Here is a 26,770-nt window from a genome sequence, read left to right on the forward strand (position 1 = left end):
TGTGCGGATGCCACGGATTCCGTGTGCCCATTCTGTCCATGCTTCCTCCAAAGCATGGCACCGGCATGGCACCTCTGAGGCTGCTCTGCACTTTGCACTGCCGCCATGCCGCTGGTGCTGGGTGATATGCTGGCGACGCGAAAACCTGCCACAGTGTTAACTTGAAATTTTAAATACACAACAGAAGCCAAACATATGCTGGTCCAGCTTTTAAATAGAAATGTTAAGTCAGTTTTCATGTCAGCAGAGCTGTCTCTTAAATGCTGACTGACTTTTGAGGAGAGTCATGAAACATTTGAAAGAGCATCTATTGAGGTGGAGGCTGTGATGTATCTTGGATGAGTATCTGTGCAAACAGTTTTTGGGTTCAAGACCTAGTACAGGGCGACCCTTTTTCTCCAGTGTCTGGACCACTCTGCTAGAATCCATAGCAAGCAAATTCCCACAAGAGCAGCTGTCATTTTGCAGGGCGTTGCTCCCCTCCCCCAGGTTGTCTAAAAGAGCCAACAAATAAGTGCCATGGCTCTCCAAACCCTGTCATTTCCCAGAAACACCGCCTGTCCTTCATGCTGAGTGGAAATTAGTGCCCATTGTTGGGATGGACAGATAGTGGTAATGGAGAAACTAAAAGAATTACAGCAATTTCTGAGCAACCTGTTACATGGAAGCATCAACTGTACTGAAGAGCTGCAAAGAGCACAGCAAGATGATTTAGGAAATAGAACATATGTGGTTTGGCGTAGTGACAGCTGGGAAAGAGAGATGCTCATAATATTTGAAGGTTGTGTGCAGTGCACTTAAGGAAACTGAGAGGAGCTTGTAATAACAAATGTGTGAAGTAAGGATAAAAATCTTGTCTGGACATGATATTGATGGTTACATAAAACTTTTGAATGTTTTTTTTAAAACATGTGTTATTTTTTTAAAACGATTTTTATTGATTTCAGAGAGGAAAGAGAGATAGAAACATCAATAATGAGAGAATCATTGATGTCTGCCTCCTGCACACACCCTATGGGGGTTGAGCCCGCAATCCTGGGCATGTGCCCTTGATTGGAATCGAACCCAAGACCCTTCAGTCCACAGGTTGATGCTCTATCCACTGAGCCAAAACAGGTAGGGCAAAATCCTGTGGTAATTAAAATTCATTCTGATTCCATTCCAATCATAAAAAAAAAAGATGTCTTCCATATCGTATAATAATTCTGAATATGGTGGTGACATTTCAATTCAGTGGGGGAGTGATGAATCCAATGAATGTTGTTGGAACAACTAGGTAGTCATCTGGAAGAAAAATAAAATTGGAGCCATACTTCACACCTTATAAAAAAAATAAATTCCAGATGGAGCAAGAAATTAAATCTGAGCAATAAAATAATAAAAGTGCCAGAACTTTTCTGTCAATTAGTAACCAATTAGTAATTTCATCAATTAGTTTTTACAGTTTCTCAAATCCTTCAGCAAGGCAACAAGTTCTCCATAAAATTAAAAAATGTTGTGTCATTTTTATGATACTCCAAGAAAAACAACAACAGGCAGTGGGATTACAGTTAAGATCTGAATTTTAAGCCATTACACTTTATTGCCCCTCTGAGGACAACCACCTTATAACCAAACAGATGCACATGATTCCTCAAACTGATGATCTTGGATCCAAGCACTATTGAAGGATCATCTTTAAAAATATATATATTGTTGTTGACTTCAGAGAGGAAGGGAGAAGGAGAGATAGAAACATTAACGCTGAGAGAATCATTGGCTGGCTGCCTCCTGGGATTGAGCCCACAACTTGGTCATATGCCCTGTCCAAGAATCAAACCGTGACCTCCTGGTTCATAGGTCGATGCTCAACCACTGAGCCTTGCCGGCTGGGCAAGGATTGTCTTGAAAGAAGCAATGTAGTTTACCCTGGTGTGGAAAACGGGGGCCTTCCTTCTGCGGGGCTAGGAGAAGAGAGAGGTAGGCGAATGAGTAATCACCTCTATTGTGGTAACTGCTCATAACGGGAGTGCGCAAAAGGCTGTGGGAGCATGCAGGAGGGGCACGTGTGTCAACCCTGCCGGTGATGTTTCAGGGAAGGCTTCCTGGAGGAGGGGACGTTTATATGGGTCCTGAAGGAGGAACAGGAATTAGCAATGCTGGGAGTTAACAGGCAAGAGGGAGAAGGGATATCCATGTACAGGGGCAGCAGCAGGTAAAAGCCCCAGCAACAGGAGCGAGAGCATGGCTCTTTAGAAGGAAACTGCAGAGAAAGACTTGACTGTGGCATCGGTACCGAAGGGGAGGAGGGCGCTCTGGTTATCTGAGCCACCGGGCACCTTGTCATGGCAGGTGCTCAACATGCCCTGGCTTCTGGAGAAGAGTATACGTCTCCATAGCAACAATGACAACAACAATGGTTGGTCGCAATAACCGAGTGAAATATGCGGTGCCAGGAGCTTTGCATACATACGGTAGTTCATGTAATCACCACAACGCTACCCTGCTAGGCAGGCTTTCTTTTCTGTATTCAAAAAAAGACAAGTTCAGAAAGGTCAAGTCACACGGCTCCTCAGCCTAAAGTCATATATCTATTTCGAGGCAAGGGAGGGACTCGAAGCCCCGAATTTTCTGGGGCTTCCTGTACCCCTTTACCTGTGTAATACTGTCCAATGGGGGTCACCAAGAGTTCCTCAGGGTTCAAGTGAAGAGGCATATCCCTGGGAGACACCACAGGTATTTGCTTCTTGGCTCAGGCAGACAGCTGTCTCCATGATGTCTTCCCTCTTGGCTGTGCCAAACAGACTGTTCTAACACGCAACAGGCCACGCTTTGTGCCGAAGCCAAAACGATGCTGGCTAAGCCTCTCAGCCCCCTGCCCATCCTCCGCACACCGGCCCCTGTGCCTCTGAGCCTCAGGGAAGTCTCTCTCCACTTGCTTGTTCTTGGCTCCCACGCAGATCTCTACAGAAGCTGAATGCATTTTTGACTTAGGGACCTTACTCTCTCCTGGTCTGTGAGCCCCTCCAGGTCAGAGGCTGGGTCTTCATTCATCTCTGTCCACAGGGACAAATGCAGGCATGACACCACATGACACCACATGACACCACATAGACGCCTTCTGAATGTTTGCTCACCGTCTCCAAGCCCCAGGCTCCTCCTAGGAGAACGGAGGTAACAGGACCATCTCGGGGGCCACAGGAGGAGTAACGGAGAGCAAGTCTGAAAACACTTTAACAGAGCACTCAGCACATAGTAAGTGCTCAATAAAATGATGTCTCCTATGATTACCATGCTACCTAATATACTATAAATCCATGGTGTCATTAATAAGCGAGTGAATGAAAAAATTAGTAAGTGCATGAATGAATGAATGAATGAATGAGGTGAATTGACTTTACATCCTGACTTTGGCCCAGGGTAGGAGTGAACTTTAATATTCTTTTTCCCACGGACTGGGAATGACTAGATGTGCTGCAGTGTTGGTTTTTGTTAGTCTTGTGGTTTCTCTTTTAGATGAAACCCATGTGAAAGCTTCTTACTGAAAGTTCTCAAATTCTTGGACAGGGATTCCTCCAGATTTGCCAGAAGATGCGAGGCTGACTTTTCTTGCATTACTTCCGACTCACTGATCTCCCTGTGGATGAACCATAAAACACACATGGGACAGATTTGAAAGCCGGTGTGATCAAGAGAATGAAGGCGGGAATTCCCGGGGTGGCATAAACAGCTGGCAATCAGCCACCCAGAGGGAAGCAGGGCAGAGGGTGAGGCTGATGGACGATGCAAACGTGCCAAGCTCGCGACTGGCGGGCCGCATGCCTCTTTTAGGTCTGACGTGCTTGAATTGTAAAGTGTCTGAATGTACTGGGAGGAGGTTTACGCAACCAAGTGGGATTTGGCGATAAATTACAATAAGTACATAAGGAAAGAAAAAAAAGAGAGAGAGAGAGAGAAAACGGGCACAGTTAAAAAGAGAAAGACTTGGTTCTGGGGATAGCAAATAGTTTTGCAAGAAAAGAAAAATAACCACAGTGCACTCATGGCTCATGGCAATGGTGCTGATGGTGTGAGAAGCTGACTAACGAGGCCACAACAGAAGCACCTGGAGGGTGGGGATGGGGAGTGTGTGTGTGTGTGTGTGTGTGTGTGTGTGTGTGTGTAGAGAGCCCTGTCCTCACCTTTCCCAGTGAGAACGCCATGAACCCTAACACCGAGCAGACAAGGAGCAGAGCAGCATGGGACTTAGCGTTAAAAGGAAATCAAACACTGAACAGTCCGCGAAGGAAGTGGAAAGTATTGTTTGTGGGGAATGGGGGGGGCGGGGGGGGGGGGGTCCAGGGGAATGCAATTTTTTTGAACAAGCTCTTAGAACTATTAATTAGCTAATATAATAAGCACTTATGTTTACTCTGCATCAGGCACTGTCCTGTTGTAAAAATTTTAACCAATGTAATCCTCCTAACAGCTTTATGCTGCACATATCATTATCATCACCATTTTACAAATGTGCTGAATCCCTGCTGTGTGCCGCCACATGAGCAGGCGCAGGATATTCAATGCTGAATGAGACAGTGTCTGAACTTGGGAGGCGTACAGTACCGAGAGGAAGACAGACACTAAAGACTGTCTCATGTTCAAGGAAGAGGAAAGAGCAACGGATATTTGTTAAAATGAACTGAACTGGTTGGTCTCCTCTTCCATTGTAAAATGGATGTTAAAAACAATAGTATTTATAAGCTACTACTAACCTGGGAGATTTTATAGTCCAAATCATCCAGCGGTAAGTCAGTTTCAGTGGTTGTTTCTTTAAAAAAACAAAACAACTGATAAAACTTTCTTTATATTAAGTTTACCTTCTTAAGCCTTCTCTTAAGAATAGTTAGGCCAGCCCTGGCAGGTGGCTCTGGTGGTTGAAGAGTCCTCTCTCTCTCCCCCTTCCTCTCTCTCTCAAATCAATAAACATATCCTTGGGTGAGAATTAATAAGAAAAGAAGGAAGGGAGGGAAGGAGGGAAGGAGGGAAGGAGGGAGAGAGGGAGGAATGGAGAGAGGGAGGGGGGTGGGAGGGAGGGAGGAACAAAGGGAAGAAAGAAGGGAGGGAGGGAGGAAGGGAAGAAGGAAGGGAGGGAAGGAGGAAGAAAGGGAAAAAAGGGAGGGAGGGAGGAAGGGAGGGAAGCAGGCAGGACCAGGCCTGGAGCCTGAGGAACAGTCACTAAGCCTCTCCAAGCCTCAGATGCCTCTGTTGTGAAATGAGATTATGACACCCCGAATCTCACAGGACCATGCTTAGAGCAGAATAAGGGCCTGGCCAAAACAAGCACTGAATCAATTTGAGCTGTGGAAACTGTGGTGTGTCGCTGCTCAAGGTGATAATAATGAATAAGTAAAAGTTATCATTAAGAAAAACTTCAGCCGAAGCTGGTTTGGCTCAGTGGTAGAGCATCGGTTTGCGGACTGAAAGGTCCCAGGTTCGATTCCGGTCAAGGGCATGTACCTTGGTTGTGGGCACATCCCCGGTAGGGGGTGTGCAAGAGGCAGCTGGTCGATGTTTCTCTCTCATTGACGTTTCTAGCTCTCTATCCCTCACCCTTTCTCTCTGTTAAAAATCAATAAAATATATTCAAAAAAAGAAAAAAAAGAAGAAAAAAAAAGAAAAACTTCAGTGTGATTTTGTTGTTGTTGTTAATCCTCACCTGAGAGTATTTTTTCCATTGATTTTCAGAGAGAGTAGAAGGGAGGGGGAGAGTCAGAGAGAGAGAAACATGGATGTGAGAGAGACACATTGGACTGGTTGCCTCCTGCTTGTGCTGGGGATGGAGCCTGTAACCGAGGTACTGCCCTTGACTGGAATTAAACCCATGGCCCTTCAGTGCAAGGGCTGCCACTCTAACCACTGAGCAAAATGGCCAGGCTACCTGTGATTTCTTAACACATTATGTGACATTTTAATTCAGGATACTAAACTTGGCAGACATACTAGAAATTCAGATGTTATGCTAGTCAATTGCCTTCACCGAGTGCCAGAATTTAAAATAAGATTTTGATGGACTTCTGCAAAGAGCACTATGACTTCTGGCTGCCTTGTCCCCGGCAGACGGGCGAATGAGGGCGGTGAGGGCTCAGGAAAATGCCCTGAACGGGTTGGCATCTGCTCCTTGACTCTTTTTTTTAAAAAAAAATATATTTTATTGATTTTCTACAGAGAGAAAGAGAGGGAGATAGAGTTAGAAACAACCATGAGAGAGAAACATGGATCAGCTGCCTCCTGCACACGCCCCACTGGGGATGTGCCTGCAACCAAGGTACATGCCCTTGACCGGAATCGAACCTGGGACCTTTCAGTCCGCAGGCTGACGCTCTATCCACTGAGCCAAACCGGTTTCGGCTGCTCCTTGACTCTTATTCCGTCTGCACGTGAAGCCTACATCCCTCCGCCTAGAGCAGGAAGTCCGAGAAACAACAGCCGCACGGCTTTCTCCAAAATGGGTCTGCTCTCATCTCCCAATCCAGAATGTTCCAAGCTATTTCCTTGACTGCTTTGGACTCAGTGAGTTTTCATGTTATAAAAGTCTGAGAGCTCAGAGAAGCATTTGACCTTGACCTTGGGGTGGTGGTGGTCAGGGAAAGCTTCCTGGAGGAGGAGATGTGGTCACACTGACTCTGAAGCAGCAGTAGGTGCGGGCTGGGGAAGGAGGGCTCAGTGGGAGGGGAAGGGCATTTCCTGCAGAGGCAGAGGCTGGCCACGCTGGGCCCGGAGGCAGAGGAACTTGGCCTCTCAGGGCAGCTGCAGGGGCTCAGTCTGGCTTGAGAGGTGTGGGGTGGAGAGAGAGGAGAGGACTAGGGGCACCTATGAAGGTCTGGTGTCTAAGAGTTTGGATTTTACTCCTAATTCTTTAGGGGGTGAGGAGAAACTAGGTTTTAAGCAAAAGAGCAGCAGGATGAGATGTGGGTATTTGAGACCCAAAACCAGGAACAAGCACATTGGCCTCCGAGGCCTTTGAGACTTTAGCGGGACAATGACGGGATGAGCTCAGCACTGGGGAGCCCACTTCTCCTCAGTGAAGGCTGCTCCTCTTCAGGCCCCTGGAAGGCGGGGGGCACCCCTCCTCAGTGACTCGGTGGAGGTGTCTAGAGGGTGTTTTTGGACCCGGCTGTACACTGTCTGAACGTGACTTTTGGAGCGCGGGGCGCTTCCCTGTGGGTAAAGCTGTGTGTTTTCTGGAGTTTCAGTTCCCGCGGTGAGTGGGCAGGAGTGGGCCGCCCCAGGAGGAAGCTGGCCCAGGGCTCTCCATGGGATGCGCCACGGCTTTGGCAGTAAGGAGCGGAAGCCGTTTTGGGGAAAATAATATAGTGGCTATTGGTTATGGGCAGTTTCTATGGCAGGCTCTTCATGTGGGCTGGCTCTTTCACACCTAACTACCAGCCACGCTTTTTAAGCCCGAGGAAACAGGCCAGAAGAACTTTGTCACTGGCCTAACGTCCCAGAGGGGGCACAGCAAAGATTCAAAACCCAGATCTTTTAGAGTTAAAGCTCCTTCCGCTGCTGCATCTTCTCCTGTGTGTGTGTGTGTGTGTGTGTGTGTGTGTGTTGGCGGGGGGGGGGGGGGGCTTTACCTTATTGATATTTACCTGTAGGGGCTGGTCCAGAAAGGTCATCTCTTCTACAGATAGATCCACAGCAGAGCCATTATAAAGGAGAAGATATTGGAAATTCTAGTTATGTATTATTATCTCATCATTTTTAATTTCTATTTTCTCTATGTTTTATAGTATATCTATATTAGTATGAAATATATATTTATATCTAACATCTAACGTATTATTTATATTTACATTATATATATATGTTTTATATATAAATACATTTATATATACATTATATATAAATATATAAAATGTTTTATATATACGTGTTTTATATATATATATATATATATATATATATATATATATATATATATATATAAAAATAGCGTATCTCCCAAAATGTGTACACACCTTAACAACTGATAACTCACTTAATTTTCACTTCTTTTCCGGTTAAACTGATTTGAAATGATGGGTGAAGTCAGACTAAGCTTTGAACAAAGAAAATTTATCTACCTGACTTTTTTTTTATAGAGAAACATAAAAAATAAAGTTTATGATACAAAACAGGCAACAGTTGAAGAATGGAGGGTGCACAAATACCAAAAAAGATGATTCTCCATTTTTCTGATTCCATTGCTTCATGTTATTTACAGGCAGTGCCTGGACCAGAAAGGTCATCAGTTTGAAAACAAGTGATAACAAAAAAGGATTCTTCATTTCTATAGATTTTTTTACATTTTGAAAATCAACTGTCTGTTCATAAATACTGACTTTATAATCATTCAGAGTACGTATACATTTTGAAGGGACACCTATGTATAAGAGGTTTCTAAATAAATAATGTATTATTAGGGGCTGAATTCTCATGAATATTTTATTGAGAGAAAGAGAGACAAGATCAAGAAGGCTTGGGGACTACTGGTCAGAGGTATAGCCAGGGTTCTACGCAGAGGTAAATCTTTTTTTTTTTTTTTTTTTTAATATATTTTAGTGATTTTTTACAGAGAGGAAGGGAGAGAGCTAGAGAGCTAGAAATGTCTATGAGAGAGAAACATCGACCAGCTGCCTCTTGCACACCCCCTACCAGGGATGTGCCCGCAACCAACGTATATGCCCCTGACCAGAATCAAACCTGGGACCCTTCAGTCCGCAGACCGACGCTCTACCGCTGAGCCAAACCGGTTCCAGCCACAGAGATAAATCTTTATGGGAGACTTTGCAAATCCCCCCAAATACGTATATCCTCCCTTTGTGAAGACCACCATCTGCCTTCAGGATTTTACTTATTTATTTATTTTGTTAATCCTCATCTGACGATATTTTTTTCATTGATTTTTAGGGAGAGTGGAAGGGGAGGGGAGAAACAGAGAGAGAAACATCAATGTGATAGAGACACATGTGGTTGCCTCCCACACACGCCCCAACCAGGGCCGGGTTGAGCCTGCAACCGAAGTATGCGCCCTTGACTGGAATCGAACCTGAGACCCTTCAGTCCGAGGGCCGATGCTCCATCCACTGAGCCAAACCAGCGGGGGAACATCAAGACTTTTAAAGTCCAAATATGACCCTGCGGTCTTCCTGCTAACTTCCTGTGACTCTCCACGACTTCGGAATTCAGTGCTTCATGGAGAGCCCTTCGATTTATCCTGGGATCGTCTCCAGGCTCATCTCTCCCGAAGCCGCTCATGGGCCTCCATAACCTCCTGCCTCGGAGCCTTTGCCTCCACTGCTCCACCCACTGAGCACACCAGCCCTTTCTCATCCCTGCCTTCTGCCTGGCAGAGCCTACTCAGGTCGAGCACACTTCTGTAAAGTGGTTCTGATGGCTCCAGGCTGCTGCGGTCTTTGGCCCTCTGTGGAATGGCACCTCTGGAACTTAGGGCACTTACTTGCTGATACATCTACCTCCTTTCTTCTTCTTCTTTCAAAAAAAAATACATTTATTTTTTACAGAGAGGGAGAGGGAAGGAGAATTAGAAACATCGATGAGAGAGAAACATCGATCAGCTGCCTCCTGCACACCCCCTACTGGAGATGTGCCTGCAACTAAGGTACATGCCCTTGACCGGAATCGAACCTGGGACCCTTCAGTCTGCAGACCGATGCTCTATCCACTGAGCCAAACCGGTTAGGGCTCTACTGCCTTTCTAACAGACTGTGAGCCCCTGAAAATAGGAACTGTGTCTCAGCTACTGTTGTTTACCCAGCGTTTCCCGTAGGGACCTTGGGAAGCCTCCACAAACCCGGGCCTGCTGCTGTAGAATCAGGTGGAGGATCCCCGCTCCGATGGCCGTGACAAAGTTAACATGAGGTCATGTTCCTGCCGTGCTTATCTGGCACAGAGTAACCAGATAATAAATGGTGCTCGTTATTATGTTATAATTTCATATTGTTAGCTAGAATATAAAATAATGGGTAAAAGACTAAGTGCATGAGAAAATGTAGTCACCCAAGTGAAAAACTCCTCACTCCTGTTTTTCACTCAGCCTGCAAAAAAACTTATAATGAACTCTTTTCTTTCTCCTGGAAATCATTTTTGTTATTTTTTCAGTCTTTGGCCACAATTTTCATTTTCTCCTCCTGCTGTTGTTCTACCTACCTGACATCAGAATCATCAAAGGGCTTTTCGTCACGTCTTGAAAGTAGGAAGGAATAGTTATTCCACTTATATCTCTCTTCCTCCTCTTTTTCCCTCCTGTGGGAAAACGAAAAAGACATCAACAAAAATCAGCTCAAAAATTCAGTGTGGCTGAAACTGGTTTAGCTCAATGGACAGAGCGTCGGTCTGTGGACTGAAAGGTCCCAGGTTCGATTCTGGTCAAGGGCATGTACCTTGGTTGCGGGCACATCCCCAGTGGGGGGTGTGCAAGAGGCATCTAATCGATGATTCTCTCTCATGTTTCTAACTCTCTTTCCCTTGCTCTTCCTCTCTGTAAAATATCAATAAAATATATTTTTTAAAAAGAATTAAAAAAAAATTCAGTGTGATTTCTTCAAGCTTGTCACCGGAACCTTGATAGGTGTTGAAAGAAAGCTTACCAATCAATAATGTTGGCAATAGCAAACAACTGAAGCAGAGTGTGGAACACACTGCGATAACTTCCTCATTCATTTTTTAAAATATGTTTTTATTGATTTTTTTAGAGAATGGAAAGGAAGGGGGGGGGAGAGAGAGAGAAATATCAGTAAGAGACACATCCATAGGCTCCTTCCCACACACCCCCGACTGGAGATGGAGCCCGCACCCTGGGCATGCGCCCAGACTAGGAATCAACCGATGACCTCTCCGTGCACAGGATGATGTTCAGCCTACTGAGCCTCCCTGGCCTGGGCTCCCTCATTCATTGTCTAAGCGTGGACTGAGGACAGACTAGACCCTGGAAAACAAGGCCATCTGGGACAAGATTCCCAACCTCGAGAACAAGACTTTAATCTGGGAGACGAACAAATACAGCTCTGGCCGGCGCGGGCTGTGCTGTGGAGTGTGAGGAGGAGAGCGCAGGGTGCGCGCTGGGGAACCTGCGCAGGCAAGTCAAGGAGACTTCCTGCAGGTGACACCTGAGCGGGGCTTGAAGGGGTTCACTGGTCAAGAAGTAGTTGAAGGATAGTCAAGTTTGAGGGAACATTAATCATATTAGTGAATTCGACCGAGTAGGCTTTTTATCGAAAAGACTGCTAAAGAGGCAGAACTGGTTTGGCTCAGTGGATAGAGCGTTGGCCTGTGGACTGAAGGGTCCCGGGTTCAATTCCCGTCAAGGACATGTACCTTGATTGTGGACACATCCCCAGTAGAGGGGATTCTCTCACATCAATGTTTTTAACTCTCTCTCCCTCTCTGTAAAAAAATCAATAAAATATACAAAAAAAAAAAAGACTGCTAAAGAGTCACCATTGATCCTATAAGATTCCATGGCTCAAACAGGTAGGTCTCACGCTAAATTGCTATTATTAAAAAATTGTGGTCTTTTTCTGGTTTGAAGGAAAATTTAAATTAGAAGGTTTAAGACTAGAAGGTTTCCTTGGTTAAATTTCTCAACTCACTAAGAATTGACTTCTTCATTTTTTAAAGTAAAGAATATAACACCATCTATCTGTTACCAACCCAAGATCGATCCACTCTCCCCTTTTTCTTTAGCAATGGAGTCATTTTTAAAAAATATATATATTTCTTATTGATTTCAGAGAGGAAGGGAGAAATAGAAACAATAATAAGAGAGAATCATTGATCGGCAACCTCCTGCACACCTCCTACTGGGAATCGATCCTGCAATCCCAGGCACATGCCCCTGACTGGAATCGAACCCAGGACTCTTCAGTCTGCAGGCCTATGGTCTATCCACTGAGTAGCCAAACCGACTAGGGCTGGAGTCAGTTTTTATTTAGGATGTCAATGAACTCATTTAAAATAAAATAAAATAAAAGAAAGTAAGATAAAATAAAAACACCTCTATTTTCCAGCCTTCTTTGAAACTAATATCAACATATGACTAATATCTGGCCTTGAAATAAAGTGATAATGTAATACAGTACTTCCAAGAAGATTATGAAAAAGGGGGCAGGGTTTGATTCCAGGTTGGGGCACGTGCCCAGGTTGTGGGCTCAATCCCCAATGTGTGGAGTGTGCAGAAAGCAGCCGATCAATGATTCTTTCTAATCATTGATGTTTCTATCTCTATCTCCCTCTCCCTTTCTCACTGAAATCAATAAAAATGTATTTTTAAAAATAAATTCTCTTTTTTTAAGATTTAGAAGCTAAGATTTGGAAACAGCCCAAGTGCCTATCAGTAGATGAGTGGATAAAAAAGCTGTGGTATATTTACATCGTGGAATACTATGCAGCAGTAAAAAGGAAGGGTCTCTTACCCTTTAAGACAGCCTGGAGGGACCCTAGAGAGAGTTATGCTAAGTGATCCCGAAAATATCACTGAGCCCTGAGGACCACCGTGCCTGCAGCCAACCTACCTGTGGGCTGCTGCTTACTGCAGCCACTAGATTTTCCTTCTGCTCAAGCTAGTTTGAGCTGGTTTCCTGGTCCTTGCAACCAAAGAGTTCAGACCCATATATCTCATAAAGTACAAACACTTGCCACAGAGGAAGTTCAAAAATCATAATAATTTTAAAATGAGAAATGAGTAACGCATCAAAGCGAGTGAACTTTTATGTGTTTTTCCATTATTAACATTTCTTACATTGCTCACATTTCTATTTTCCCCATGGTCTTTCCCCCCAACAAACCTTAAAAGAAATTCGATCTCCTTATCCAGGTCTTCTCTATGTTTCTTCTCGAGGGTTTCCTCAAGGAAGACGGAAGATGGGATGAATGTGCGGTTTGCCCTTTTCTTATCTGCTTCTCTTTGGTCCAAAGCCTTTATGTCCCTGTGGGAGAAAAAGACACATGGGGAAAAGACTAAAGAGCCAATAGGAACTTTTCTCTCCTACCTTCGTATGTAAAGAATTTACAAATTCGCCGAAGCCGGTTTGGCTCCATGGTAGATCGTCGGTCTGCGGACTGAAAGGTCCCAGGTTCGATTCCAGTCAAGGGCATGTACCTTGGTTGCGGGCACATCCCCGGTAGGGGGTGTGCAAGAGGCAGCTGGTCGATGTTTCTCTCTCATCTTCTCATCTTTTCATCGATGTTTCTAGCTCTCTATCTCTTTCCCTTCCTCTCTGTAAAAAATCAATAAAATATATATATTTTTAAAGAATAAAAAGAATTTAAAAAAAAAGAATTTACAAATTCATTCATGTCAAGAGAAACTGATGACCAGGGACCTAATCCCAGAGCGGCAGCCCCGCCCTGGCTGTGTGACGGGGTCACAGCAGCCCTGGGAACAGCGAGCAAAACGGGCCCGGCCTTGACTCAAGGACCACATACCCCAATGAGGAGGCGGCGAGGAATCCACAGCCTGAAAGGAAGCGGAAGCGTGAGCTCTGAGGGCAACCTGAATTCAAGTTGGAGCTCTGCCACTTGCTGTGTGACTTTGGGCAGGTTAATTCACCTCTCTGCCAGTGTGCTCATCTCCACGTGGGAATAACAGACCCTAAGGCAGGGGTCTTCAAACTACGGCCCGAGGGCCACATGCGGCCCGCAGAGGAGTCTGATCCGGCCCGCCAGGTTTTTTGGGCAGTGAGCACAGCCGAGGTGTTACAGTAGGAATTAGTAGTTCATATAGTCCGGCCCTCCAGCTCTCTGAGGGACCGTTATCTGGCCCCCACTTTAAAAAGTTTGAGGACCCCTGCCCTAAGGCATGTGGAGGTGAGTTACCACAGGCCGGTTGCCTGGCACAGTGCTTGGTACACAGGAAGGGCTCGATAATGTTGGTGGCGGCTGCTGCCGGTCCTATAGGAGGTGTTCGGTGGACTGTATTCAGATAAGCTATGTGCACAATGGGAATGCTGCATTGGGTAATATGCCAGCTGACTTTTGAAATGTGGACACTTGCCGATGGAGCAGCAGGTTATGGGTGTTCAATATATATTTATAAAATAGCAGTAAATATATATTGAGTGGCTAGTGATCTCTGAACGCATAATAATCTGGCCACTCAGTGTATATCCTATATAATAATCCTATATAATAAAAGGCTAATATGCAAATTGTCCCCTGGACCAGGAGTTCCACTAGCAGGCAGGCAGTCCAAACCACTCATGTCCCCTCCCCCTGGCCAGGCTGGCTGGACCCCACCCATGCACGAGTTCATGCACCGGGCCTCTAAAATATATATGCACTGTGGCCAGATTATTATGGGTCCAGAGATCATAGTCATCCGGCCACTCAGTGTATATTAGAGTGAAGTAAGATGCTGGCCTATATTTCTCTGCTGTGGTAGGATAGATGTGGAAGGACAGATGTTTAAAAACCAGCATTGAACTATGCCTAAACCAGCAGCTGCTCCAACGATGGGGTCTCTTCCCAAGTCAAAGGGGGAAAATGTGTTACACAACGTTCTCATTTTTGTGATCTTCTGCCACAGCCTTCTCGGCGCCTGCTTCTGCTTGCAATGAAGAGATCAAAACCAGCGGCAAGTTGTCCTTGTCACGATCACGCTTTCTAATGGAAAAAGGTGGATGCCATTCCTTGGTAATATTTTCTGCGCTGTCTTCGGCCCCTGCTTTCCACTGGTCAGAGGACCCCGAGCTTGTGTGAGAGTCCTGTGTGGAGACATTTCAGCGAGCTCTGCAGAAAGCCTTCAGAGTTGTGGCTGCTTGTCCCCGGACAAGTGTGAGGACCAGGGCTCCGACTCACAGGAGAACGAGTTCTCCAGCAGCACTGACCCTGCCCCTTCCCGCACGGCTCCACCCGCGTGTGCAAACGAGGCTCTTCCTCACGGAGCAGAGAACCCTGGGAACAGCTGCTGACTGCCTTTGCCGGGGCGGGGGCTGCTCCGGCCTCCCGCCGCACACCTCCCTCCGGACCCTGCTGTTTCCCGATGGGCTTGTGTATCATCTCTAAGGGCCGTCACCCGCTGGGCACTTCCTGTGAGCCAGGCACCGAGCAGGCCCCTCTCACGGAGTACCTCCGTGAGTCCTGTCGTGGAGGTGGTCTCGGAGCCACAGGGCTTCCTGAGGGACAGTTCACACAGAGGATGGGAGCTGGAGCCGGAGCTCAGTGCTCCTGACTGATGTGCTCCGTTAGAGGAAAAGTGGTAACTGATGCCCGAAAGGGCCCTGGCCCGTCCACATGGAATATTCCACATCGACAGCTGTCACCTTTGTTCCTGTTATATCCTCCACTTTTTACAAAACCAAACAAAAACACCTATTTAAAATGTTATAGCCTATGAAATTTATATTTAAAGTAAATAAAGCAGGCAGGCCATGGTCAAGAGCAAGAAGAACACAGAACACCATTTACCCATTCCCTGACGTCCACATGTATCCACAGAAGGCCAGTCTTCAGTAACCTATCACTCCCCTGTCCCCACACCAATGCCCAGCCCAATGGGTTATTTTAAAGCCAATCTTAGACACCAGGCCATTTCATTCATAAATACTTCATTATGTACCTCCTTAAGAGGTGACTCCTAGAAAATAACATAACTACAAAACTATTATGGTATCTTTTAAAGAGGAACACACCAAAAGGAATTCCGTAATATCATCTAAAGCCCAGTCAACGTTCAAGTGAAACGAAGACCTGCTCTCTGTTCTGGTGGAGTTCACACTGACCACAGGGAAGCTGACTGTGCTTGGGCTGGCCCGGGCTAGCCGCCACGTCAGTTACCCTGGCGCCTGCGCCAGACGCTGCCCGCTGCGCCGCGGCCCGCACCTGAGGAAGTTGTCCTGCAGCTCCGCCAGGTACAGGTCGAAGTAGGTCCACTCACTGCAGCGGAACTCGGTCAGCTGCATGAGGTTGTCCTTCCGCTTCTTCATGCGGCTCAGCGTCAGCCTGATGACGTCCGCGTAGGTCAGGCTGGACTCAGTGACTTTCAAGGTCAAGGAAAAGCCCTCCCTGTGGGTCGGTGCTGCCTCTCAGCAGGATGGGAGGCACGTGCCCGGTGCGCGGGGAGGAGGGTGCGCGGGGAGGAGGGCCGGGAGCTGCAGAGTGGGGGCGCTGAGCAGGAAACGGCTGCTTTGGAAAGAGGCCAGCCTCACGGGCTAGGCCCCTCCCTGTCTCTGAATAACGTTCCTCTCCTTGGGAACACTTCTTTACAGTGTCATCTACAATTCCTGCTGTTGCCAAAACCAGTTTGGCTCAATGGATAGAGCGTTGGCTTGGGGACTGAAGGGTCCCAGGTTCGATTCCGGTCAAGGACATGTACCTTGGTTGCGGGCATATCCCCGGTGAGGGGTGTGCAAGAGGCAGCTGGTCGATGACTCTCTCTCATCGATGTTTCTAACTCTCTATCTCTCCCCCTTCTCTCTGTACAAAATCAATAAAAATATATTTTAAATAAATAAATAAATAAATAAATAAATAAATAAAATTCCTGCTGTTGTCCTAGTGGTGAGTAGGAAGAAATTCCAATTTGTCTTTCCTTTTAGGACCAAGGCCTCAATCCCCTGCTCATGATTGTATGTCAAATTTTTTTCTTTGCCTCCTTTTGTCCCCCATCCCTCTGGATCGGTCAGAATCTCAGCCACACTCGTCACTTGTGGGGACTCAGACAAAATATGTCATCCCCTCCAGTTCCTTATCTAAAAAATAGGGATAATAGCCTGGCCAGTGTGGCTAAGTGGTTGAACCAGGAGGTCATGATTCTATTCCCGGTCAGGGCACAAGCTTGGGTTGCAGGCTTAATACCCAGTGTGGGGCATGTGAGAGGCAGCCAATCAGTGGTTCTCTCTCATCATTGATGCTTCTATCTCTCGCCCTTCCTTTCTGAAACCAATAAAAAATATATTTAAATTAAACAGGGATAATAGTACCCACCTTAGATGATGTTAATAGTAACAACAACTATTATTTATTTAGGACCAGCTGGATGCCATTAGCCCTGGTCACACTGCTATCGGTTTGGCCTAAGTGTCCTTATTTCAGGAAGGAGATGGCACAGGTATGAGCTCAGAGGCTAAGCTGTGCACATGAGGTTGGAAGGCCAGTGGGCTGCGGGGCTGGGACTCCAATCCAGGGCTGTGTGTGCCCACCAAGCTCCTCCCACTATACTACACTGTCTTTACTGAACAGCAGGCGATAGGAGGAAAAGCATTTCCTAAACAATAAAGCTCCATGACATGTGACATGTACGCAGGTTTGAGGTACGGAGTGCGAAAGGGCAGCCTCTCAATGAGGAGCTGTGTGTAGATGGGTGCCATCCAAGCACCCGTTGCCTGCCAGGCACCATGCCAAGCCTTTGCCTCTATTGGGCTTATACTCTGCAAAACGGTCCTACGAGGCAGATCCTGTTATGACCATTTTACAGGTGAAAAAAATGAGGCCCAGAGAGAAGCTAGAACTTGTCTGAGATCACTCAGCTGGGAAGCACCTGAGTTGGGTCTGTTTGAATCCATGCTCTGACCCTCTGGGGAAACTGCTAAGACCCAGCACACCAACACATGGCACAGCTGTTTCCTTAAGATACGAGCTTTCTACAGATCTTCGGGATGAATGCCAATGGGGCCAGGAATTTTGGTGTCTAAGTATGTGTGTATCCTCCGAGGGGATGTGTAGGAAAAACACACATACTTACGACACCAAAATTCCTGGCCAACACACACTGCAGGGCCGTGAGCACCCGGGAGGCATTCCTGAGCTGCAGTGTCCGCGGACCTGCTTAGCCCCTTCATCCTGGTACATGGGAGACACGAGCTACACAAGGCAATTCGACTGGCCCCGGGCCCACACAGCCAGTCCACGAGGCAGATGTGGAACTAAAAGGAGCCAGATCCTGCCGAAACCGGTTTGGCTCAGTGGATAGAGCGTCGGCTTGGGGACTGAAGGGCCCCGGGTTCGATTCCAGTCAAGGGCATGTACCTTGGTTGCGGGCATATCCCCAGTAGGGGGTGTGCAAAAGGCAGCTGATCGATGACTCTCTCTCATCGATGTTTCTAACTCTCGATCTCTCTCCCTTTCTCTCTGTACAAAATTAATAAATATATATATATATATATATATATATATATATATATATATATATATATATAAATAAAAAAATAAAAGGAGCCAGATCCTGACCCTTGGGCTGTACCAACGGCCACCCTGCCAGGCACCTCCTCTGTGCCAGCGCTGGACTGAGGGCTGGATGCTCTCCCGCCCTCGCTTTGGGGAGAGGACGCAGGGAAGGATATGGGATGATCTTGGTGATCTCCCTCCTGGTGATCAGCACGTCTCCGCCACACTGCCGCAGGGTGGCGTAGTTGAGCAGGAAGTAAACGACCAGGGGACTCTTCCCGTAGATGTTGAAGTGGTTTGAAGTCATCGCAGGGATTTTGCAGGCAGGGTGGGACTGAGCAGGAAAGAAGGGGGGAGAGAAAAGTGGGGGATTGAAGGTCACTGTCACTTTTACAGCATGCGTTAAGAAACGTGAAGCCATTCATGTCCTTCGATCTGGTAACTCTAACTTTAGGATGCTATTCTAAGGAAGTTACACCCCAAAAGAAAAATGGCTTAGGCACCAAGATGTTGACTGGGGAGATTTTTACTATGGCAAAAGATTAGAATAATGTTCAAGAAGATATTAATATCCCTAACCAAAGAAATAGTTAATCAGTGCTTGTTGAACAGCATGCCACTATTCAAGTGTTTATGAAGCCCTAGCTGGTTGCTCAGTGGTTAGAGCACTGGCTCAAGGACTGAAGGGTCTCAGGTTCGATTCTGGTCAAGGGCATGTACCTAGGCTGCAGGCTCGATCTCTGGCCCTGGCTGGAGTGAGTGTGGGTGGCAACCAATCTCTTTCTGTCTCTCCCTGTCCCTTCCATTCTCTCTCAAAATCAATGGGAAAAATATTCTCGGCTGAGAATTAACAAAATAATAAATAAATAAATAAATAAATAAATAAATATTTATGAAGGGCTGGCACTAAAATATTCCTTCAGATGTAATAGATTAAAATAATCAAGTTATAAAACTGAGTAGATAATATTATATATTTTATATGAAAGAACTATAATTATATGAAATAATCCATGGACACAGACAATAGGATGGTGAAGGCTTGTGGTGGGGAGGAGGGTGGGCTAGAAGGGGTCAATGGGGGGGGGAGGGAAAGGGGACACATTTAATACTTTCAATATAAATATTTTTATATTCAAAATAAAGATTTAATTTAAAAATAAAAGTGAAACCATAACAATAATGCTGGGCTTCATTTTCCCCAATTTTATAGAAGCAGGTCGGAAATTTAAACAACTTCCTGAGGTAACACGACTAATGACATGCAGCACCAAGATTTGAACCCATGCTGCCTGTTTCTGCCACCAGGCCCTGCTACTTCTCAAAAATGTCCTGCTAAACGCAGACAGGAAACAGGCAGTGGTAATGAATACGGAGAATGAAGAAGGTTCGAGAAGTCTCCTGCAGTCCTTGCTGTCCTTGGCCCAAACCCTGCGGTGTAACGCCTTTGCTCATTGGTGTCCTGTCCTGCGCAGGGTCCTCAGGGCCCCTCTCCACTGCACAGGCGGCAGGTGCACTGACAGAAACTGCCAGGCACTGTGACAAATGAGTATTTGTTCTGAGCATCTCATCACCAATGAACTGAAGAAAAGCAGGAGGCATGATCTCAGAGGACAGATGGTTAAACAACAAGCACTGCACACACAGGTCAGTGCAGTGCCGCCACGTGGGGCTTATTACTGATAATATCACCCCCACCTCAGGCCCACCTCCTCCACCGTGACCTCAGATCACTGCCTCCATTTCATACAGCGGAAACGGAGGCTCCCTGCTCTCTTCCTCGCACACCCACGCTCTGAACGTCAAGCGTTTAAAGGCCCGGAGAAACCCAGACAGAACAGTTACTTACTCCGCTCACCTCAGCCAGGAAGTACCCTCAGGCGATTTCCGTCATCATCAGAGTCTACAATCGGAAGCACCCAAGTTCTTACCCTGACATCTCAACGGGGCCAGTCTTCGTAGCTATCCACCCGGCCGCTTTTACATCCCCTCTGCTATTCAACTCCAATTCTGCTCACCTTCTTAGGAGGCATATTCTCAGCTAATCTTGCTTCTGATATTTTCCTGATTTGTGTAGATTTCCTCGAGACTTGAGTCTGACAATGATCTGTCAAAGTAATATTAGCAAAAATAATAATAATAATAATAATAATTGGGAGTTGGTGAGCCAAGGTAGATCTCTGTTTATTTTTTTATAATATATTTTTTATTAAATTATTATTTTTGTACATATACCAATACCCCCCCCCTCCCCCCCCCCCCGTACATCCCCTCCCTCCCCTCTCTGTTTCTTATCAGTGTGAAAATGCCTGGGTGGATCCGGATCATTGGGAGATGCTACAGGGAGTACGTTAGGGAAATTCATACAATTTCATTTGCATTTTATACAGATATACACCGATGGCCATCGATGTGTCCATTTATTAAGCTATCCACCAATCCAACGAACATTTAATGAGCATCTACTATGTGCTAGAAGTAGATTTTAGTGAGAAGAGGAAAAAAAGGCATGCTGGTAGTATGTGTAACACTAACTCAGGAGCCATGACAGAATTCTCTACAAAAGTGGAACTGGGCCGAAACCGGTTTGGCTCAGTGGTAGAGCGTCGGTCTGCGGACTGAAAGGTCCCAGGTTCGATTCCTGTCAAGGGCATGTACATTGGTTGTGGGCACATCCCCAGTAGGTCGATGTTTCTCTCTCATCGATGTTTCTAGCTCTCTATCCCTCTCTCCTCCTCTCTATAAAAAATCAATAAAATATATTTAAAAAATAAAAAGTGGACTGAGTCAGTGCTTGTGGAACTGAAAAGACTTCCTGTCCTCTCAGAAGATATTACTCGGTGCCAGGGCCCAGGCTGGGACCTGGGGCACACTAGGGTGACACATTCTGTGGAAACAGCCTTAAGACGGGAGGGTTGTGGAGATAACTGATTCGAAAGCCGACACCTCCCTGGTAGCTCGTTACGGTACCTTTCGTGGTGTTCTGTGATTGCGTGGTTTCGTCGGAATTCCTCTTGCTGTCCGGATGTCCATCAGTAGGCTGCAGGGCAGAGGGAAGAGACACATTTAGTAAAACTGGTGGTGAGAAGAATGCAAAAAGGCACCTGCAATGTTGACCATTCGTTTGGCCTGTAATGAATGGGTGCCAGGCTACTTCCTGGATATTTCTGTTTCTTCCCTGCAGGCACAGCTGGACAACACAGCCCTTCACCCCGGGAAACCAGTAGAGCGAAGAGGCCACAGTAGAAACGCAAGGGCTGGGACTCAGGCGCTGGGGTTCCAGTCTGGGACCTGCAGAGCGACAGCTGGCAATCCTGGGCACATCGCCAAATTCTCGCTGCCGTGGTTTCCTTGTGGGGACTTATGAGATGAAGGCAGCAACAGCGGGCAAAGTGCAAGAGTGGCTGCTTGTGGGCGGAGCCCTGTGGAAACAGCTGCCGTGGTCCGTGCAATCACCACGCCCTCAGTAAACGTTTCTCTGAGCCACTCCTGCTGGGTCTGGCGCTGGGAACACCTGAACCTGGTCCCTGCGGGAGCTCCCAGGCGGGCAGGGAGAGAACAGCAAGCACAGCTGTGCTGAGGTGTGAGAAGCTTCACGTGTGTATTAGAGAAGATCGGGGTTGGATGTGAGTGGCAGAGCGGCTCAGACTAGGTGGGAATTTCTTTCCCACGTGACAGCCTGAGGGCGGACAATGCAGGGCTTGTCCTTTAGGCCTCAGAGTTCTTCCGGCTCACGTCCCCGTTCCCTGAGGCAGAGACCTTGTCCTTAGGGTCCAAAACGGCAGCCAGAGCTCAGTCACTCCATCCACCTTCCCGGGAGCAGGAGAGAACAGTAAAGAGGCAAAGGATTCACGTGCCGCTTTCCTTAGGGCTCCCAGGCACTGCCCGGGCATACCGCCTGTGGCTCATTAACCGGGTCTGTGGAGGGCTGCCCACTCGGGGAGGGGCGGAAGTAACCTTGCATCTGGCCGTGGCCGTGGCCGTGCCCGGATGGAAACCCAAGGTGCTTTGCTAGAGAGGACGGGCACAGCAGACACTGCGCACACTAACGGCAGGCCTGCGCGGTGCGAATAGCGTGTTGTACGAAGGCAGAGCGGGAACGCTGGATTCTGACGGGGAGCTCACTCGGCTGGGAGAGCTGGAGGGTTTCCAAGGAGAGAAGACACTGGCTCTGTCTTTAAGGAGGAGTGGGAGTCTAGTGACGCTAGACAGATGGCCCGCCAAGTGGCAGACGAGCAGCCGCCAGTCTCAACAAGTGCCACTTTGCTTTTATAAAAATACTAGAGGCCCAGCGCACAGATTTGGGCACCCTCCTGCAATCTGGGACCCCTCGGGGATGTAGGAGTGCACGAAGCGGCAGGCGGCTGGGCACCTCACACTCCTGTTCATCCTTGCCCGGCTGTGCCTGCTACCTCTTGTGTCTCTGCAGCTGTGGGTGTCAGCTGAGCGGTGCTCCCGCTGTGGGAGCGCACTGACCACCAGAGGGCAGCTCCTGCATTGAGCGTCGCCCCCTGGTGGTCAGTGCACATCACAGCAAGTGGTCACCACCGGTTTTTTGGTCATTTGGTCATTAGGCTTTTATAGATAGAGAGATAGATAGATAGATAGATAGGTAGGTAGATAGGTGATATTTGATTAGAGAGAAGAGAGCTGAAAGGACTTCCCATACACCATGCAGCTGGTGGTGTGACAGCTACTGACGTTTACAGTGTTGAAGTGGTGACTGGGATTTGTTAGAAAACACTCCCAGGGCTCAATGAGGCATCATGTTCATTCTTAACAGGCCTCAGTGAGCCTGACAGGAGAGCAGAGACTGGCTTGGTTTGAGCTATTAGACTCTCCTGTCTGTTGGAGAGGCAGTATAATGAGACAGAAGGAGCTCAGACTGACAGCATCCTGACGTCAGCTGAAGTCCGCTGTGTGGCCTAGGGGAGGTGATTCAGCTCTGGGAGTCTATGTCTTCCTTTGCTGAATAAAGATAAATTCTACCCGGCTGGCAGGGCTCAGTGGTTGAGCGTCAAACTATGAACCAGGAGGTCACGGTTCCATTCCCGGCCAGAGCCCATGCCTGGGCTGTGGGCTCGTATTGGGGCAAGCAGGAGGCAGCTAATCAATGATTCTCTCTCATCATTAATGTTCCTCTCTCTCTCCCCTCCCTTCCTTTCTGAAATCAATTTTTAAAAATATTTTAAAAAGCTATCATTACCGACCTTGCAGAAATGTTGTAAGGACTAGAGAGAATATTTGCAAAGGAAATCTGCACGTGGTGGACTGTCCAATTACTTTGCTATCAATTCTCATGTGACCAGCACCTACCCCGAGTGTATGAAGCTAAGGTGACATCGTTGGTTTTTGGGATAACATCAGACTGCTCTGTGCCCTAGCCAGTTTGGATCAATGATAGAGCATTGGCCTTCGGACTGAAGGGTCCCAGGTTCAATTGTGGCCAAGGGCATATGCCCAGGTTTCGGGTTCAATTTCCAATAGGGGGTGTTGCAAAAGGCAGCCAATCAATGATTCTCTCTCTCTCCCTTTCCCTTTATATCTGAAATCAATAATATATTGATTATTACCCCACGTGGTCACCCTGCTACTCAGACTGTGCACGCTGAGAGCTCAGGAAAGCAGGAGACAACACGAGATTCAACCTGGGGATGCCCAGAAAAATCTACAAGGGGCCTGGGCTTTGAGATCTGGTATTAGCAGGTCTGGGCACAAACTGGAGGAATCTGGGTCAGCGCTGTCACTGACCCCCTCTGTGCCCAAGCTCTGGAACTAGGCAAACCCAGGGCCCCTCCCCAAGGAGGTGGGTGAGGAATGCAGAGATATGGGACTGGTCGGAAGTCATTGGAGCTTATGGGGCTCCAAGGGGTCTGGGTTTGGGCCCCACCCCCACTCACCTGAGATTGGGGGACTTTCCTGCTATGGCCAGACTTGTAAGAAGAGTACACATTAGGAGAGAAGAAAGACATCTCTTTTCCTAGGGAAGAGAAAAAGTTGTTTCTCAGTTCCTTCATGTCTTGGGTGACACTGAGACCAGGAGCTTTGGCTGGTAGACAGCCCCCTCCCTGGAGGCAATAGCAACAGCAAGAGAACCGGCCTCAGGCAGAGCAGAACCAATTACTGTGTGGCCTTGGGCAAGTTACCTAACCTCTCTGATCCCATTAAAAGCATGAGTACTAACTATCTCACAGGCCATGAACCAACAACAGGAAATAACGTTCACAGATATTCACATTACAATCCATAACAATAGCAACACTACAGTTATGAAGTAGCAAGGAAAATAATGTTATGGTTGGGGGTCACCACAACATGAGGAGCTGTATTAAAGGGTCGAGGCATTAGGAAGGCTGAGAACCACTGAGCTAGAGGGAAGCTGATGCTGCAGGCCCTTGGACCACGCTTCGCAGTCCTGAGTGTGAATCCTGCCTCAGCCACCACCCAGGCGGCTTGTTCCTCACGGCCCTCCCGCTGCTGCCATGGGAACGCCTCTGTTCCCCGCGCCTCTGGGTCTTCTCACCCGCGGGTCCCTCTGTCTGGAACAGTAGCCTCCCCTCTTGCCAGCCTAACACACCCTTAAACCTCTGCCCAACTGCCGCTCACTGACCTTCAGGGCTGGACAGGTACCTCTCCCCAGGCCGCTCAGCACCGTATTCCCGTCACATGCCCGTTCACTGCGGCACCATCGTGCTGCCTGTATTTGTCACCAGACTGCCCGGCGGGCTGTGCTGGCCTCCACGGGGAATCCCTGTGTCTGTTTGGCCCACGCCGGCCCACGGTGCTCTGTGTGTGTCTGCTGACTGCGGTAAGAAAGCTGGCATCGGGGAAGTTGCTTCTCTGAACTCTAGTTTCCTCATCTGAGGGTTTAGTGTGTCCTTCAGCTTGTTGTTGTGAAGATTCAATAAAAAAAGGATGAAGAGCCCTAACCAGTTTGGCTCAGTGGATAGAGTGTCGGCCTGCAGACTCAAGGGTCCCAGGTTCGATTCTGGTCAAGGGCATGTACCTTGGTTGCGGGCACATACCCAGTAGGGGGTGTGCAGGAGGCAGCTGATCCATGTTTCTCTCTCATTAATGTTTCTAGCTCTCTATCCCTCTCCCTTCCTCTCTGTAAAAATCAATAAAATATATATTCTTAAAAAGGATGGGGGGAAAAAGGGATGAAGAGCTGAGCACGGTGCCCGGCACACAGTAGACAGTACTGGCATCTCTTATTATAATATAAAATGCAGCCCCACACACGCCAACAGCGATGCTGCGCTGACTCTAACGATGGCTCGTCAGCTGACACTGCAGGCATCTGGTGGCTCGTGTGGGGATACACGAGAGAGCCTGGCCGAGGACTTCAATACAAAGGCCTTTCCCCGCCTCAACCGGATGGCGGCTGGGCGTGACCCAGGCAAAGGGGACCGAAGTCCGTAAGTGGGACCTCACCCTTTTTCTGGCGTGTCCTCCTCGGTATTAGTCTTTCCCTCCTGAATCTCTCCGGATCCAGGTTTGAGTAGTCCCAACTGTCATAGCTCAGCGGGCTCGGAGAGATACCTACGGGGAAGTCAGAAGTGATCAGGAAAACTGCCAAAGAGAACGAGAGGCAGAAGACAAGACAGAGCCTCTGAGATGCCCCCTGGTCCAGGGCAGCTGGGCGTCCAGCAGGCATCACCCCCGTCCCACCGCCGTGGCCTTGGGGTCACTTCCTCTCCATGAGGCTTTGGTTTCTTCACCAGGAAAAGGCAGAGGGTGGTGCCCACCCTGCCCCCTGGCGGCGCGGCTGTGAGGATCAGGTCACACCCTGGACAGGTGACCCTGCGGCGGGCTCTACAGGTGTAAAGAGCCCGTAACCATTTGTTTTCATGTCTATCGCCTCTGCTTTTACTGGACTCTGAGCTCGCTGAGGGCAGGGCTGACTTATCTTCCCCCATCCTGTTCTAGGGCTTAACACTGGACCGAGAACATAAGAAGCACGTTTTTGGTAAACTTTGTCCAACTTATTGTCACACTGAGCTAAGTGCCAGGAAGGGGTTCACCCTCGTGTTGGATGGCGATGTGGATGGGCTGGTGCTCTCCTTTTAAGTAAACTCTGTTTCAGAGTCTTGGCTTCTTGGAACCTGAACCCTCTGACATTAGGGAAACTCCACTGTCTCCCTCAGTTCTTCGGTTTGGGAAAGAAAAGACCAAGGATTCATTGAGCAATTTGAGTCTCCATGTCTCCGCGGGACAAAGGAAGTAGACAGGAGGTTTGTTACTGGGATGGACCAGGAAAAGGAGGGCAGGCTTGGACAAAAAGGGGATAGGAAGGAGGGACAGAAGAGTCAGGGAACAGAAGTCAGAGAGGCAGGAGGGTCCAAGGCCGAGCTCTGCTGTGGTGTTGAACCCGATGCCCGGATCCGAGTGCGGCTCCCCCGTGTGCTTGCTGTTGAGTTTGTTCCATCCTGCAAATGCCAAGAGGACTAAACGGTGTGCAGACTATTGTCCTCACAAAGATGCTGCTTGTGAGACTGGCTCTTAGCTGGCATCTGGGACCATGGCTGGTGAACATTTCCTTCCACTGATATAAAACTTTCCCTACCTACCGAGAATAAATGGATAAATTTCTAGAAACATACAACCTCCCTAGACTAAATCTTGGAAGATATAGTACAGTCATTAT

At 47.7% G+C, this 26,770-nt stretch overlaps 1 protein-coding gene across 1 annotated transcript in view; it reads right to left on the reverse strand.

Annotated features, from left to right (window-relative positions):
- Positions 1-3,249: 3,249 nt before the first annotated feature.
- FAM227A (family with sequence similarity 227 member A) overlaps positions 3,250-26,770 on the reverse strand; it is a gene marked incomplete at its 5' end in the record, with an annotated part of 42,447 nt that continues 18,926 nt past the window's right edge. The window contains 9 exons of the mRNA XM_084878301.1: positions 3,250-3,616; positions 7,611-7,642; positions 10,171-10,266; positions 12,807-12,947; positions 15,841-16,023; positions 18,222-18,539; positions 20,997-21,163; positions 24,024-24,103; positions 25,558-25,665. Coding sequence (XP_084734427.1) covers positions 3,594-3,616; positions 7,611-7,642; positions 10,171-10,266; positions 12,807-12,947; positions 15,841-16,023; positions 18,222-18,539; positions 20,997-21,163; positions 24,024-24,103; positions 25,558-25,665 — 1,148 coding nt within the window. The 3' untranslated portion in view covers positions 3,250-3,593. The remainder of the gene's footprint in view (positions 3,617-7,610; positions 7,643-10,170; positions 10,267-12,806; positions 12,948-15,840; positions 16,024-18,221; positions 18,540-20,996; positions 21,164-24,023; positions 24,104-25,557; positions 25,666-26,770) is intronic.

This window comes from Pipistrellus hanaki, assembly GCF_964339955.1.
Source record: "Pipistrellus hanaki genome assembly, chromosome: 3".
NCBI classification, from domain to species: Eukaryota; Metazoa; Chordata; class Mammalia; order Chiroptera; family Vespertilionidae; genus Pipistrellus; species Pipistrellus hanaki.